Below are 18421 nucleotides of genomic sequence, written 5' to 3'. Positions count from 1 at the left end.
TTTAGGATTTTTTTATGTTTCGTATTTTTATTTTCGCATTGCTTTGTTTTTATTTCCGGCGACTCTATTTAATCCAAGCATTTCCAAAAATACTTTCTAAAAAACGACTGACTTAGATTGTTTTTCAGAGTGCCAGCATCGTCTGAAAATCTTGGTTTCGTCTATATGCAGGTTAATAACTTACAAAAAAAGATGGAGTAAAATGCGCCTGAAGAAATGACATAGCGCATGTTTTACTGTTTGCAAATTAAGTTTGATGCTCTATAGCAAGGGTGACTAGCTATTTCTTGACCAAGAGCCACATTTCTTACATGGTTAACCACAAAGAGCTACATCCTACACACGGGGAGAAACGAATATAAGCCTGTTTCGTTCTCACCTACACATATATATACCTGTTGTGTAAATAGATTTGTTATAGGTGTTACTTACAAACAGCGAATTTTCATTCACGCTCCAAAACAGGAATAAATAAATAAATACTGGTGGTCAAGAAAGTAACAGAAGTTACTAAAATTAATAAAACAGGATCTGAGAAGAGGGGACCCGTAATTTTGTTTATGGCGGCATGGAAAAAATGTGACGCAATAAAATCTCGTGTGCAATATAAAACTGAAATCAAGTGTAAATACGTTCAAGCGTTAGATGTGAGCAAACTGCAATGAGACATGCGGCGTGTTTTTGTCAGATTTCACAAACTCGGTTAGGAGATATCAAATTGTCCACCGAGAAAATTTTTGCATTATGTAGTTATAACAGGCAAAAATCTAATCAACTGACAATTACCCACGGACATCCTATAAAACTTAAATACAGCTTGAACGAAAAACCGCACAAAATACAAATTCTCAAGCGTTATGATTTCAGTAAAAATTTTTTTTACTTATAACCAAGGAATGTAACTTTAATATTAAATGAATAAAATCGCCCGTATAGCTTTAAAAAAAAAATGCAAAGATATTTCGTCTGGAATTCGTCACACAGTAGCCTATAGTATATATAGTCTTGAAAAAAAAACAGGCGGTTATTTGAATTTCAAATTCACTATTATTACTAAAAAAATAGTACACCTAATCAATGAACTTATTCAGCTTAAGTTTGGCTTTTAAAGAAGACCCAATTTTTATGGCTGCTGGTTGCCATATTAACCAGGTTTATTTTGATCAATTAGGTTACAATTAGAAACATATGCTGTTTAGTGTGTGCTTGCAAAAGCGTCATACTGCTTTGAAGAAGTACTAAAGTTTCAAATATGATAAGTTGAAACTTCAGTCAACAGACAAACTTTAGCTGAAATGGTAGGCTACAATACCTGAACTGGACATGCTATACGGGGTGTCCGTATACGGCATTTTTAATATAAAACGAATCGCCACTACGAGTTTATCTCAAGACGTTTAGCCTTATAGTAGATTCGCCGAAATGAAATGACCCCAACGAAAACTTTTAAAACAACTTTGACTGATTGGGTGACGATCAGTCGGCCGTAAACCAAGTCTTTTCAGTCTGTCAAACAGCCAGACTAAAAGCATCTATTTTGCTTTCTACCTTTCTACACTCGATCACGCTAGGTTAACCTGAATATGAAGCCCCTTCGTACCAACTTTTTCTTACTCACTGTTGTCATTTACCTTTTGTGACGAAGAAGTCAATTTAAACAGCATCTGTACGCCGTTAAACATCCTGGTCAGACGGGTTTGACAATACGCGAAAACTCAGTTATTTCGACTGGTTTAGCTGATTAAAATGTACGTCACTTGCGGGCCACCAGTCCGCTTGTGGTTCAGGCTGTTTTGTAGCAAAGACAGAGCAGGTTAGTGCCACAAAGCGTAGCATAGCAGTGCATACAGGTTGCCGGTGAGAGAATTGTATACTGTGTGTGTGTTTTGCGAAGCATGAGATGAAAATAGAACGAGATAAAGCGTTTGAGTATGTGACTAGAAGCAATCGAGTGACTTTAGTTGTTTTAAGGTTAATGTTACAATAAAGAGTTAACAAACGATAAAAGTTTGTGGCGTTAGTCTCTTTCAACAGACTAACCTTTCACCATCAATGTACAGCTGTGCCACGAAGTCAAGCATTCTAGATATTATATCATACGCAGCAGAAGGGAATAATTTAAGGATAAGTGCCCCAAAGCGTAGGATAGCAAGTGCATACAGGTTGCCGGTGAGGAAATTGTTAACTGTATGTGTGTTTGGAAAAGGATGAAATAAAAATAGGCCGAGGTAGTCAAAGTGCGTCAGCGAACAAATGCTTCAAAGGGCATTTAGGTTGCAGCTAGTAGCAATCGAGTGATTTTAGTTGTTTTGAGGTTAATGTTAAAATAGAGAATTAACAACAGATAAAAGTTTGTGGCGTTAGTCTCTTTCAACAGACCAACCTTTCACCATCAATGTACAGATGTGCCACGAGGTTAAGCCTTTTAGATCTTCTACTGTACGCAGCAGAAGGGAATGACTTAAGGATTAGTGCCCCAAAGCGTAGGATAACAAGTGCATACAGGTTACCGGTGAGGAAATTGTTAACTGTATGTGTGTTTGGAAAAGGATGAAATAAAAAATAGGCCGAGATAGTCAAAGTGCGTCAGCGAACAAATGCTTCAAAGGGCATTTAGGTTGCAGCTATAGTAGCAATCGAGTGACTTTAGTTGTTTTGAGGTTAATGTTAAAATAGAGAATTAACAAACGATAAAAGTTTGTGGAGTTAGTCCCTTTCAACAGAACAACCTTTCACCATAAATGTACAGCTGTGCCACGAGGTTAAGCCTTTTAGATCTTCTACTGTACGCAGCAGAAGGGAATGACTTAAGGATTAGTGCCCCAAAGCGTAGGATAACAAGTGCATACAGGTTGCAGGTGAGGAAATTGTTAACTGTATGTGTGTTTGGAAAAGGATGAAATAAAAAATAGGCCGAGATAGTCAAAGTGCGTCAGCGAACAAATGCTTCAAAGGGCATTTAGGTTGCAGCTAGCAGCAATCGAGTGATTTTAGTTGTTTTGAGGTTAATGTTAAAATAGAGAATTAACAACAGATAAAAGTTTGTGGCGTTAGTCTCTTTCAACAGACCAACCTTTCACCATCAATGTACAGCTGTGCCACCAAGTTGAGCCTTTTAGATCTTCTACTGCACGCAGCAGAAGGGAATGATTTAAGGTTAGTGCCCCACAGCGTAGGATATCAAGTGTATATAGGTTGTCAGTGAGGAATATGTACTGTGTGTGTGTTTTGCGAAGGATGATATGAAAATAGGCCAGGATAGTCAAAGTGTGTCAACGAATAAATGCTTAACAGTGCGTTGGAGTTGGTGACTATAAGCATCAAGTGACTTTAATTGTTTTGAGGTTAATGTTAAAATAAAGAGTTAACAACAGATTCTAACAGACCAACCTTTCACCTTTAACGTATAGCTGTGCTACGAGGCTGGACCTAAGATCTTATACTGTACGCGGCAGAGGAAATAGTATAAATTTCATGTTTGGTGCAAAACGTAGTTAAGACAGAAAAAACAGCTTGTGTCGGTTAAACGGGGATAATTATTGAGCCTGACAGTCGCAGAGTAGCATCTTCTATTTAGTTTGGCCTGTTAACATATCAGTTACAGTTAAGTTTTTAATTTCCTTCAGTTTGCGGCGGCACGAGCAGACAGAGTTGGTGGCGTTTGGTGAGCATCAGTTCTTATTGAACTAACGAAACCGCATATAAAGTAGTGACTAATTATAGACAGTTGTAAATTCGACAGCACAGTGATTTACTTTGTTTTGTTTCGTTAAGCGTAAGCAGGGTTGCAGGTTTATCTGTAATAAAATGTGCACAATTTTCTCCACTCATTTCCAGACCGTTCCACGTTTGCCTAACCAAAAAAGAGCAGGTAAGTGGAATGTATGCTCATATAGTTAAAGCAAAGAAAGTAACAAAAACTTATTGGGCTGTTTGTCTGATTTTTGCGCGTAAAACAATTAGCCTGTTATTTGTTGCCTTTTTATTTGAGTTTCTGCTTATAGTCAGACGAGTTTACAAATTTTAATAGTGTAACGTTTAATTTTAAATTCATAACTTGACTGGTAGTTGACTCTACTAATAAATTGCACTAAAAATGAATTGACTGGTACCTAACTGGGGCAACTGATGACTTGGCCTAGGATTTATTTTCCAAAAAGCGTCACTGAGACTTCAGTTATTTAAAAAGGACTTGTTAAGATAACTGGATTGGTGCGCCTTCCTTCAATTCGAAATGACGATTAATAAACGGCACAAATGACTGGAAACGTTAATGCAATAGGAAAAGGATTAAACATGTTTGATTAGGGTTATTAGTCAGTTTCTGTTTGCCGCAAACAATAATGTTGTTGGGGAGGTATCAAGGACCTTTGGTTTGGGAATAAACCATTGCTTATCACGCCACTATACTTTTGCGCGCAAATGAAATGTTACCTTTTAAATCTAAGCACAGTTCTGTGTGTAGCGTCAGCTTAAACAATAGCTCATTGCGTTTCAGACATCTGGAAAGAAGATTCTGAAAAGGTAAAGCGACTGGTTCTGGATGAGGGCTTTCAATGCCACTTTACCAACGAGGTGCCAGCGGAAGATTCGGAAGGCTTCTCGACTGTTATATCTTACTTTGGATTCCCAAAACGATTGCTGTGAGTGTAGAATTGCAGAAATCGAATAGAACAGGGATTCCTAAACTTTTTTTCCAGCGGAACCCTATTTTGTTTGGCTTTGTGTGGACCACTGTGGGTAAATCATTTAAAAAAAAATCGTCTTGAATTGACGTCACAATAAAAATAGACTTCAGATTTCGGTCCAAAAAATGTGAAAGTGAAACGGAGCCTAAATACATTCAGTGCTTAAACGTGTTTTTTTTTATTAAACTCTTTTAAAAGAAAAATTGATTACTTATCTAATATACACTAATATTTCAACCTGGCTTTCATGGACTCCTAACATTAGTCCATGGACCCCAGTAAGAACCGCTGGAATAGAAGCACATTTGTAAACTCGTCTAGACAGTGCTACGAATAAAACAGTGCTAGTCTTGTGGGAAATCGCTTAGTTCTCCAGTTTCAAACATATTAGATCACGCGGCCGGGTTGAATACAATAGGTGGGACCAACGTCATTTCCAAGACTGGTGTGGGAAAATAACGGCACTTGGCTGTTTTTTTTATTAATTTCCTTTATTTTAAGTTCACATGAATGGAATTTCGTGTTTGGGGGGTCCATAAAAACAAGTCAGAAAATAAAATCCAAGTTGTTTGATCAGTCCTATATATACAAACACCGGCTTTAGTCTTTTATCGATTTGTTAAGTTTGGGCTTTGTTTAGTTCCGCTAAAACTCGAGAACTCAAAAATTCTATGTTTATTGGCCTTTGCCCTTTGGCCATGGCTGTCGTTTCCGTGGTGGGAAAATCTCTTTGCATCCTCACAATTCACAATACTTTATTATTTTCAATACATTCAGGCTAAATATCAAATTAACATCCACGAGTCACGCATTTAGAAAAACTGTGGGTATTATAGAGCAACAATATTAAAAAAATGCCTCAGGTTTTTACATAACTACTCTTTGACAACTGAAATTTTGCTGTGAACCATACTGTACATTCAACACACTATTTTAAAAGCTTTTTAGGTTTTCAATGAACCAACATTAGGCAAATACCCAGCGTTGGTGATGCTAAGTGAGCTTTTTGATGGCCGCGGCCTTCTGGGGTTAGAATAGCAACGTTTGGTTTTATGGCAGAGTTAGATACAGCTTTTGATTAACATTATATGAAACAAACATGTAGATAGCGTCGCTCCATACTTTACGTGGTTTAACGAATGTAGGCTTAGACGCATCGCACTTGAAACCGATAAATATTAACCGGTTAAACGATACGGGACTGTTAGTTTGCGGAATCCATTTGTAGCATGCTTCACTTAAACCAGGACGTCAGTGAAAGATTTAGAAAAGGCCGCGTTACAAATAAACAGGCACTTTCCCATTCACAAAGGGGCAACTCTTGTGTTACCGGCTTATTGTATGTACGACGCGTCGATGGCATTTGTGTCTTTGGGATTACATTAACCGGCGCTAGTAGTCGGTGTATTTAACAAGTAACTTGCTGGTGCAAACGTTAACACGACAAATCTAGTTTTGCAAAGCGGAATAAATAACTTCGAAATATTTTCTGATTGGAATTAAGGATTTCCAATGGTACATCAGCGCAGCGATGTGTAAAAAAAATATAAAACGATCATTGGGTTCTTTGATTGGCATAACAGACCGCGCACTTATTACATGAATGGTTGCAAACCCCATAACACTTCAGCTATGTTTATCAAATATAATTTAAATCGAATTTGCCACTCAAATAGATCTGCTTAAGCCGTTTGACCCTCTGAGAATTTTCCATTTAAAACAAGTTAAGCGTCACTTATATAGTGAACACGATATGGTATAGAAGGCATCCAGCCATAAGACCGAGCTAGAACAACATCAACGTCGGAATAAAACTATAATAAGTTACTACCCAATGGTCGTAATAACGTCTAAATCGCCTAATAGCCAGAATATCGCCAATACAACCTTTTATCTAACCCAACCCTTAACATCATCACTAACTCACTTAACAAAATTAGGTCTAATCCAATTTCTTATGCCACAAATCCGCAGCAGAGTTAAACAATCCAGTGCCAAAATATACCGTTTTAACTAAGGCACCAAAACGTCGAAAAAGCGTCCGATGCCTGGCCAGTCGCCCCAATTGTGGAAAGCCCTCTACCCACAGTGCTGCACGTTATTTTAGCCATTTTTGGCTTTGTCCGATTAAGTTAGGACGTGGTTTGTCAAATGTAGGCTTGGACGCTTATCTTATTCCGCGGTATTTTAGATCTTATTCCGCGGTATTTTAGATCTTATTCCGTCGTATTTTAGATCTTATTCCGTCGTATTTTAGATCTTATTCCGTCGTGGATATTTGCGTATTTGCGTATTTTGCTATATGTCTTTTGTCGTAATACGTAATACTATAGCATTACAAATTATTTTGCTTTAGATATTGTTGATTTGTAGGTCTGAATGTGTGTTCCCGTAAAAAAGTGCGAGTATACTCTTATTACAAAGTGTTCTTTATATTTTTAACATAAAACCAGGACAGTTCAACTGACATGCAGTGAAAAGATCATGACGTTAGACTTAACAGAACAAATCCAGGGTAAAGAAAGAAAGAAGTATAACGAGGTGAGTTCCAAACAAGATAGATATAGTCTGTGTCGAATTATATTGTTTAATAAATGATAGGCTGCCTTTTTAGGAAACATCCAATGTGCTTTATAAAAAACTGGAGGAAGCCTTTAAAGACGAGTTTACAGTACATCGGTAAGTATGTTAATTGTCGTTTTTCATGTTATCAAAAACCTTTTTAGGAAACATCCAATCCACAGGCACGTGCTAGCAAAGACGTGTGTGACTGGCAGGGTTCAAAGTGAACTGGGTGTGAAAAAGTGCTATGAGGCTTAGTGTGACATAAATTCAAAGTCCCCATTGAGCTGATTAAGCACGGTTGTGCGAAAGCATGTCGAAAATTCAATACAATCTGTCGTTATATAATGCCACCCGAATACCTGCTTACCCTATTTAGAATTAGGCAAATACGACCGTTTACAAAGATTGCTATAGGCCTAAATTTATTGATCATTATACTTTATTTCACAACACTTTGGTTACTCTCCAGCCTCACAGTTGATTAAAAAAGTGGACGACTTCGATCCCATACCTAGAGCGGCACTATTGTAATAAGCCAACCAAACGGGTGCAAAATGTGCGTGATAATGCGCTGATAAGTCAAAATTTACTTTCAAACGGTAAAAAGTCAAGTTACCTGCAACTGACGGAGGCCATTTCCTTTTGGGTAGAAAACGTACCATCGTCAATCATTGCTTAATTGAGAAATTTAATTGGGTAGGCGTATCGCAAATATTGGATAAAAAGCGCAATTTAATTGGGTACCGAATAAGAACCGATAGCACAACATTCTATTATTTTGTCTCCGCTCCGATCGGACTTCTCTCATGTACCAAATCACGAAATACTGTTTTTGTTATTCCAGAACAGTGCCACTAATACGAGAAGCTGGAGTCTGGAGATACTTGACATTAGGAGATGGAAGAATAAGTGAAATAGATATGACCGATGTAGTCGTAAACGAGCAGAGCAATTTTCAACGGGTCGCCATTGCCAAATCAAGGAAATTGGGCAACATACTGTTACTTGATTGGGTTGAAAGTAGGTAAATTAAGTTCCAACCAGCCTAGTAAACAGTTAATGCGTCCAATAGACTGCCCGAAACACACAACTTTAGCAGAAAATATTTGAACCACACCAAACATCCTTGACATAATACAGTAAAAAATTAAACCCTGTATGGGTTTTTTAGTCTGGATATATTTGCATATCTTTTTCTAAAGTAGAAAATAGAAAAGTAAATAAAACAAACACAAACTTCAAGAAGCTAATTGAAAAGGTTTTCGGAGTAGAAATTAAAATATAAAAAGAATTCTCGCATCGGATATCATGTGCACAAACATATGTACATATCATTGTGAATGTTTTAAATATAACCTACAACAGTGGTTCTCAAACTTTGACAAGTACTGCCTTACTTCCATGGGCCCTCAACATTTTGTGTCTCATTCCACGTTAAAGTAAATAGTCAAATAACGTGAAAGGAGTTATCTGAAGTCATACTAAAAAACGATAGAATTTATATGGACTGGCCAAGTAAAATATTACTTGCTGGTGGCACCCGAAGAATGCTCTGTGGCTTTCAGGAGGGGTCTAAGGAAAACCCTAGCAAAAAACAAAGCAGCAATGAAATGGCACTAATGATAGGATCTCGCTTAAAAACCACGTGGTTGTCGCAATTAAAGCGCTTAAACGTGGCAAGACAACGATAAATGCTTTCGTACTTTTTCTTTTATAACATTGTTGTCCGGGTAATAAAGTTGCTATCATTTTACGAGGTGCCGTGATACTCGAGTATAGCACAAAGCTTCGAACTATTTGACATTTTTGGGTTTGTAGAATTAAAATAGAATAATATTTACATTTGTTTCATTTCAGATTTGTCAGAAGCCGATTATATCTACACGTCATCTTTGTGTGGACTCGACAAGCCAGAATCCATCAACTACGAAGGCAAGAAAGTGCTCATTCTAGGTGGCGGTGACGGAGGTGCGTATATTTTAACCAAGATGAAATAAAGCAAGTCGTCAAAACAAACTAAATGTTTTTTTTCACCTAAAAAGGCGGCCTGTTAAGTCTTAGGACATTAGTCCTCATACAGTTTAAAATTTACAGAGGAATAGTCTTGCGCCTTCTACTATTAACGGCCAAAGGAAGTTAAAATAAATTTGGCCGAATACTGCATTATCCAAAGCGTTTTTTACCTGGTGGTGTTGTCAATTTGAAGATTTCGTAGTAATTTTTTTTTTTGATATTCACTAGATTGCTATATAATATTGCGAAGAAAATCACGGACTTCGATTTCACCCGATAAAAATGATTGATGTGGACTTGCTAACGAACTGCTTTAAAATTTATGTTTGAAAGCATGACAAGGTTTTCGTAGAAAAGCTTAAATTCTGTGATCATTTTTTTTCCTAAATGTGTTTTTCCTTACCCTTTCACAGCTTTTTCAGTAAAAACTCATTTTGAATATATAGTATAGGCCATAGGGTATTTGTAAAATGCTTGAAAAACTTTTTAACTGTTGTTACAAATGTAATGTTTCACATTCTCTTCGTGAAATTCATGTTAGTCTTCATTTAAGGATTTTCACAGGTAAAATATAGAATTAATTTATGTTCGCAGGCGCCCTAAACGAGCTGCGTAAGCTGAATCCAGAGATGATCACAATGATCGAGATCGACGAAGTTGTGATGAAAGCTTGCAGCAAATACTTGAGGGGGTGCTGCGAGGATTCGCTCGATAAATACGAGGGAGATAACTACCAGGTTTGAACCAAGATATCTTATTGAAGGCTAACCGGCATGTTTTTATCTCTTAGGTATAGCAAGTGTTTCTTAACCCCAACTTGGGTCGTCGTTTAGTTTGAGTGGAGCGCAAACTGTAGAATTTTTGTATGATTATTTTTTTAAGATTGGTTCTTACTAAGATTTATGTCATGCTTAAGATATTGCGGAAGCATTACGAAGACATGGCTAGTATAACCACATTCGAACTTATATATGCTAATTCCTTATGTTTTCTTCACTCACAAAAAGTTTCTTAACAACTATGTTTACATAAGTAAACATAATTGGGCGGCCAAAGCTTGGCTGTAATACTTGTGCTTTGTAATTCTTCGCAAAACAAGGTTTAAAAATACTGGCCAAGCTAGACAAAATTTTATTTTAAGACTACAACATCCCAACATAAATCCAATAGCTTACGTGCAAAAATTGCCGCTTGAACCTTTTTTTATTTCGATTTTACAATAACGTAAATAATAACCTTATTGGTCAATAAGTTGAGTTGTAATTTTGTTGCATCGTCAAAATGGACATTGACTGACAGATTCTCGTGGGTGATTGCATTGAATACATGCGACAATACGAGAAAGAAGGAAGAAAATTCGATTACATCATCAGTGACATCACCGACGTTCCAATCGTTAAAGAGGTGAGCAAAGGTGTGACGATCAATTTGCGAAAAAAGCTTAATTCTAAATATTCCAACATTTCCGAATTTGAAGCATGGCAAGACTGCGTTTTGAAGCATGGCAAGACTACTCTTGTCTAATTAGATCAATATTTCTTAGTTTTTTTACCCCTTTGTCTAATTGAAATATTTGAAAAAAATATTTTTGCGAGAAAAAAAATTAACATAAAAGAAAATTAGCAAAAAAACACTCAAGGATAAATTAGTCTGCTGTACAAATTAGTGAGGAATTAATATGAATCATGAGGTAATAAACTTAAATGATTGTGAAAGTACACCTTAAACCTTACGGCCGCCAGTTTAAGAACCAATGACTTTAGAGTTTGTGAGAATAAAAGTAGTGTGAGCGCGATATAAAAAACATTTTTTAAAGCCAAACATTATGTAATTTTTTTTTAAAGCCAAACATTATGTAATTTCATATTACAGGATGAACAGGAATGCATGTCAGAACCGTGGATGTTCTTCCGTCAACTTTTCAATTCAAGTCTAAAATTGCTAAACGAGAGCGGACAAATTTTCACTCATGTAAGTAGCATTGTTAATAAGTTTTAAAACTTCAACCAGATCATTTGTTTTTTCATGGATCACGGTTAAAACATGCAATATATGCACACATGATTTAAAGCACAATTCGCCTCAAATTTAGTGTTCGTCTTTGATTTAGGCTCTAGCAAAATATAAACCTAACCCAATTGGTAGAGTTCCCTATATGTTATTACATGTCAACGTGTGTGATTTTACGTCGAATTTGTTCCCCATATGTAATTTTATGTCGAAGTTCAGTGGGCTATACATGCACAGTTGTTTATGTCGGTGTATCAACAATTAACCAACGATGCCTTATTGGCTGTGATCAATCTCTATTGAGTGAGTGCAAAGTGACTTCTAGTTAAAAGTTTAAAATTTATCTTAGTTAAATTTATACTCCAACAAGTTTACGTCAGATGTGTCGTTCAACACAGTGATTATTGACGCAAAACATAGCACTTTATAGCCAAGATGTTTTTTGTAAGTGGATTGTTAGTGGTCCTTAAATTTTAACTAAATTCCTCACAGTGTCTGTTCAAGTTAAAGCATTGTACTATTGTTTTCAAGGTAACGGCATCAACCGACCGTAACGGTATCCGACAGTTCGAGTCAAATTTACAGCAGCTCGATCAAACGATTGTCTACGAGCTTTTTGATGCTTTCGTCCCGTCTTTCAGCGAAAAGTAAGAGTGAAAAATGACCTATATTGTTTTTATTACGGTGATTATATGTCAAGAGTAGTGATGTCCGATAACCACGTTGTGTATCGGTATTCGTCCGATACTAGGGTGCTATATAAAATTTGTATCAATTCCGATCCGGTGGATTTTCGGACATGATCTGCCAGCCAACGCAGTAATTTCTATCTAAAAAGTGATTTTTTTAAATATTTGAACAACAACTAAAAGGTAACTAAGCCTTCTTAACACCAAGGCAAAGGATGCCCCTTAAAGCGTGGAAAACCGCTTTAAATGTTTCAATTTCATCCAGTTTTGCTTGTCTGTCAGTAGTAATGACGTCATTAGGTATTGGATCGGATCGCAATACTTGTAGTCCAACATATCGTGTATTACAATAAAATGCTAGGTATTCGACATTCCTAGTCCAGAGATTAATTAACTATTAAATAATTAAAAGTTTTTTAAAAGACTTGGCAATTTCAAAATAACCGTTGCCTAAATATTTCAAAAACAAGAGTAAAAAAACGAGACTGGACTCCATAGAACACAAAAGTATGATTGTTTGCAGGTGGACTTTCTGTCACATGAAAACAGAGAAATGAGAAGCTACAGCAGATGTATGTGTTTGTTTTGTCATACGCAAAGTTGAAATGAAGATTTTAACTATATATTATACAAGTATATGCAGATTTACGATTCGTTCTTTTTTCGAATGCCCAATAAACTTCACCGTATACAGATTAAAATATTGCACAAACAATTAAGTTGTGAAAGCCAAAAGCATAATAAATAAATAGCGTTCCAATAGATCACCCGTCAAATTATTTGTGGACTTATTGTCAAGTGTAAAACCAAAAACTAGAATCTATAGAAAAATAGCGATCCAATTGTCAATAAGTTGAATTCGCACATTTTGCATTCGATAACAAAGTAAGGCAGGGGTAAAGTTAATTATTATGTTTAGTTCGTTATAACATTAGGGTTTATTACAAGATGAAACTGTTGGATGTCGTAATTGCCGAAAATTATAAAAACAAGGCATTTTTAATTTGTAAAGGATTTCAATAGATTCATTTAAAAATAAAAAAATGTTTGTTTTTAGTTACGACAGAACTTATTATTAATCAACAGGGCTACATAAAAACAAGATATAGCAAAATTGCCCTAAACGTTAATATAATGCAAAATGTGTTAAGATTAAACTTCGTTATTATTTTTAATGACAAACGTCCTTAAATTGATTTTTAAAAACTGCACAGAGATACGGAGCCACTTTACCTAAGCTTTTTGCCTAAATGGGGGCTTTTAGGCAATTTCTCCTCCAAAAAACATCGCAAAAGCCATCAAAAGGAACATCATCAAGAAAATATGGACTCCAGCCATAAGACCGAGATAAACAATGCATCAACGTCGGAATAAAACACACTTCGGAATAAGACGGAAATAGAACTAATACCTATTGTTCGTAGTACGGTTTAAATCGCAATAAGTCCTAAATGGTCAGAAATAGGCCTAAAAACCCCACCCCTAAGTACATCACTAACTCCCCTAACAATATCAACACTAACCTATTTTCAAATCCCACCCAATACCCACGGATAACCCCAAGCACGACCAAAAATCCGGTGCCAAAACAGCGGCGCCGGTCAAACTGGGGCGTCCAAACGTGGTCACCAAAACGGCCGATGCCAGACCGACGGCCCCCGATTGTCCCACCCTCTACCTACAGTTTCAGGCGCTTTTTGCCCATTTTGGCCTTTTTTGGATGAATTTAGGACGTATTCAGGCAGATTTACAGAATGTCTTATTGAGACGATTTCGACATTATTCAGTACTGGATTATTGCGTATTTGGCTTTATTATGTAGTTGATCTTAATAGTATTGTTTATAGATTTTTCTGCTTTAGATATTGTTGCTCTTTTAGGTCTTATTGTGAGTCCCCGAAAATATATAATAGCTCAGTTGGCACATTGCATTTTACTGCTTTCCCGTAGCGTGTTTTCGGGGAGATTCTGTGCTTGATTTTTTGCCGAGCAATTAGATATTTTATCATCACAGAGCAACGGCAAAAAATGTATTATAACATACAAATAGTTGTCACCGCTGGAGGGCGCAACTACTTCGCCAAACGCGAACCATTTTTTGGGTAAATAAAAAAATATTTTCTGCTTGCAATCTTTTTCCAATTTCGGTAGTTTTCCAGAAACACAAAATACTAAATTTAAAATTAGTTTTGAGACCTTCCAAAACACGGCGCTATAGCCATAAAACCAAAAATTACGACTTTAGGAATAGAGCCTTACGACACAATAGCAAAAACATTTTGCACCAAAGAAATGCAAACAACAACATGAGATTGACAGGCGAAAGCGTGTTAGTTGCATTTATTTAAGTTACATTCCTTTTTCATAAATTCCAGCCCACCTGGAATAAATTCCTCGTCTCCAGTGTTGCGTCCCACGATGAGTGCCTATAATTAAATTCCACAAGAGCAACCGAGGTGATTTTTAAGTTAGATCGAATAAGCATTGCGTGAATTGCTTTGCTATTAAATGGGACGCAAACTATAAACAGAGAACATTTTTTTTGTATTTTAAAAAGTTGAAACTGCTGTAGTAAACACTCCTGAATGTGTCTTAGAAATTTGTCGCAAAAATTATAATACAGTTACCAGAAACGACAATGTTGTTAATTGCTTGCAAAAAACTCAAGAAAACCAAAAAAACGTTTATCTATGTACACTATTACACATTGATTGTGGTTCGTGTTTAGTATAGGCATTAGGCATGTCAGTTAGTATAGGCATTAGGCATGTCAGTTATAGAGACTGTATACTAGCATTTTATTTGCTTTATCTCACAATTTCGTTAAAAGCACGCGACCAGATAAGAGTTTGGCAGGTTAGAAGGTCAGTATTTTACTGCTGTCAATTCAAATATGATGTATTAGTTTCGGAATCTGTAGGCACTACGCAATTTAAAAGGTACGAAGCCCAGATATATTTTTCAACTGTTTTTTGCTTGTTTTTTCAGGAAAAAAACGACGCCGGGTAATTTTGAGGCGCATGGTAAACTTGTCTTCTATAAAAAAACAGTTCAATAAAAACGCTGTTACCGTTACCACTTTGTATAATGTGCAAACATTTACCATATAAACGCTACTTTAAGAGTCTATCGGGTCACGCAATCTGGCATGAATATTATATCATACCAGGTGTGTCGCAAAATCAAACCACGCGAGCCACAGTATAACGTAAATCTATCCTAGCTAAAAAAACTAACAACTTAATCGCCTTAAATAGGCCCTTCTTGGAGAGAAGAATTGTAACACTTGAACATGATATCTTAAAATCGTTGTCTCTATTAATTATAGGATAATTTACACTTTTACAAGGTTAGAGTGCAATAGTTTAGACAATTTTGGATATGCCTTATATATAATTATCAGTTCAATGTGACGGATGTACCTGCATTTAAAATAGTGAGCTTCCAAGTGTATTGTATGTGTAAAAAATATAGGAAGCATTTTGCTTGTAATCAACAATCTTCGACTTTTTATTCTAGATAGTTCTTCCTGTGCCTTCAAACTTGGCGAATACAAAAGACCAAATAACAAAAAAAAATGTGCTATGCTAGGTGTGGTATGGGTGCCGATCTGATACTAAATTTAGACAGAAATTTCGGTAATGATTTGATCCAACGCAGTAATTTCTGTCTAAAAGGGTGATTTTTTTAATAAAAAATATTTGAATAGCAACTGAAGGTAACTAGAGTTCAAAACACCAAGCAAAATAATTTTGAAAGTTTCAATTTTATGTGATTTTGCTTGTGTGTGCGTAATAGTGACGTCATTAGGTATCGGATCGGAATGCGAACTTTGTGTTTTTGTATGGTCAACGGGTTCACTTCACACCACACCAGTAAAATATAATGTTTACACGACGAAGCAAGGTGAATCGATAAACGGCGCCGTCGGTATTCGCGTATACGTTGAACGTCGCGGGTCGAGGCGAAATGCGTGAAAACCAGACGGCGGGAAACGAGAAGATCATCGCTCGCCGACCACCGCGACAATGGAAGCTTTTGTTTTCCGCTTTGGGGCGACTCGCTTCACTTGGCTAGCTTTCGTGGCCGTTACATAGTCGGCCGGCTCTTTATTTAGTGCTTTAGTGGCCGTTTAACCCATGGAAAGCTAATTTAAGACGGCGCATTTCACATTTATCGACACACTTAATTTGGAAAATCGAAAAAATAGCCAGAAATCATTGCAGAAAATTGTGTGCAAAAAATTAGAGTTTTAGTGTTGAAACTGCCGAAACAATTGGCCAAAAAAAAGCCACGACTTGGCCGTCGGTTCGCGTAAATTTCTTCTTGGTAGTGCAGCGCTCGTCTTTTCTTGATTTTAGTGATAGCGTGAGAATTGAGCCTCTGGTTCCCGGGAAGTAAGGCGAGTGGCGTTAGAGTGCTGGTGCTAAAACGAGACATTAGTATCGGAGCGGTGGTGGTAAGACAGCCAAGTCCCACATTCGTTAAATATGCTTCCAGTTTAGGTTCGTTAGGAAACCTCCGAAAGAGAAATGAAAATTAAAGGACGTGGCAGGAGACGAAAAACGTACAGGGATTAAAATGCCCAATCAGCTGGTTTAAGCTAGAGCGGTCTTGTTTTCACCTTTGTGCGAAAGTCGATTAAAAAACCATTTTGTTGCAAGAAATAATGAATGTATGAAAAGCTTGAATTTAAATTTGCCAAAAATGTTGACGGAAAACAGAAAAGTAATGTTTCAAAAGAAACATTCGCCGTTCGCAAAATCAGTTAAGGTGACCAACTGAGTCAGTTTTAACCCATTTTTTAATGTTTTTCCACTTAAAAAAGGTCTAGATCTAGGATGGGGAAGGCTTGAAAAGTTTTAGAGCTTTAGGCAATTAGATTAAGTTTAAATGAAAAAAAGAAAAAAAATTATGCTGCTTTGAAATTCAGGTTTTATGATATGGAATGTAATGTTTGTTAATATAAAGGTAATATTTGTTAGCGATGTAGCTCAAGGCAGTGACTTTAATATATTTAACGGTACGCCAGAGCATAAAGACTTCAGATTTTAATTCGGCGTAATAAAATAACTTCCAAGTAAAGTTGCAAATAGCACAGTAAGTAAACTTCGCAATAAAATGAACTCTGCTTAAAGTTTTGCTATGCCTTAAGCAGTTAGGCCTCCTCAGACGGTCTGAATGCCCTCATAAAAAAGTTAACGTTCGAGTAAAAATGGCTCCGTCATCCTGAGTTATAACATGGCATTTATTGGCACCGGCAATCTCGTATTATACGATGTGTGTTCAAGTGCGGCGAAACGGTTCGACAACCAGCGAGAGGCTTGTCTGTTAAGGCTGCAATCTGTCGTCGCGTTTGGCTAGAACGAGCTTTTTCCGTTTTCATTTCGCGCTCACAAGGCTATGCCAAGTCGTCAGGTCGCTCGAATTGGTAACTCGGCGGAGAAGAAAGATGCCCGGGGCCGCAGTTGTTATGCATACTCATTGCTGAATGATAGTTACGTCCATTTTCGATTGGACAGGGTATAAACGGCAAGCGTACTGTTTTCCAGAGAGACGTTCACAGAAAACGAGAGAAAAAAGAAGTATAAAGCTACAGTTTGTACTTTGTAGTTCATCGAGTGTTAGTCATAGTTACGTTCATTTTCGATTGGATAGGACAGGCTATAAACGGCAGGCGTACTGCTTTACAGTAAGACGCTGGCAGAAAACGAGTGAAAAAACAAGAATAAAGCTATAGTTTGCACTTTGTCGTCGATTGAGTGTTAGTCACACAACCGGCTTTTTTCTTATTGCGACCTGTCGTTAAACACCTGGGCGAAGTTGGCTCGCTGGATTGGTTTTGGGCAATATCTCCGAAAGTTGTGACGATACAGAGTTGAAATTTCTACACAATCCTTACATTGGTTACGTCTTTCCAGTATATCCAACACGTTTTGTGGCTTTGTCAATACAGTTGCTAATCGCGATACTTTTGTTTGTGGCTAAAGCGGCAAAAATACGTCGAAGTGTGTTTTGCCCTTCTTTGCGTGTGATTACTGTTATGTGCTTGTTCGGTATACAGGATTGTCAGCAAAAAAAACAAAAAAACAGCAGAAAAAGTGTAATCGTATAAACAAAAAATCGTTTTTTATAGTTGGGAATATCGCTGTATCCTATAACTGAGATTTCGGTGCCGAAAGCAGGTGAAACGCACCAGCGAATAAGGGAAATGTTACATATTCCAAGTAGTACAATTATACAATATATTCTAACTAGTAGAAAAAACGAAATTTATACAATATTTAAGTTTACGTAATTTTTTCCAAGTTATGGGACGAAATCGTCCAACTCTGGTGAAAGAGTATCTACCATATACTTTACATTTATTCTTTTTGGAGCTTTGCTTTTTATGTGTTACGCAACTCGATAGTTTTTGTCAATTTTATTCCCGGAAAACTGCACAAAAATAGTTTA

The 18421-nt window shown here is 36.8% G+C and overlaps 1 protein-coding gene across 1 annotated transcript; it reads left to right on the top strand.

Annotated features, from left to right (window-relative positions):
• The first annotated feature begins 3247 nt into the window (after nucleotides 1-3247).
• On the top strand, nucleotides 3248-12650 carry LOC146163447 (spermine synthase-like). Its single transcript, XM_083382603.1, has 11 exons — nucleotides 3248-3871; nucleotides 4499-4643; nucleotides 7142-7229; nucleotides 7303-7367; nucleotides 8098-8273; nucleotides 9111-9221; nucleotides 9861-10003; nucleotides 10566-10670; nucleotides 11139-11237; nucleotides 11808-11923; nucleotides 12489-12650. Exons 1-11 carry the CDS (start codon nucleotides 3808-3810, stop codon nucleotides 12520-12522), a joined length of 1146 nt encoding a protein of 381 aa, XP_083238729.1. The 5' UTR covers nucleotides 3248-3807; the 3' UTR covers nucleotides 12523-12650.
• The last annotated feature ends 5771 nt before the right edge of the window (nucleotides 12651-18421 follow it).

Source organism: Ascidiella aspersa, chromosome 2, assembly GCF_963924565.1.
Source record: "Ascidiella aspersa chromosome 2, kaAscAspe10.2, whole genome shotgun sequence".
NCBI classification, from domain to species: Eukaryota; Metazoa; Chordata; class Ascidiacea; order Phlebobranchia; family Ascidiidae; genus Ascidiella; species Ascidiella aspersa.
The sequence above is the reverse complement of the archived record's forward strand: the minus strand, read 5'-3'. Positions and strand labels throughout refer to the sequence as shown.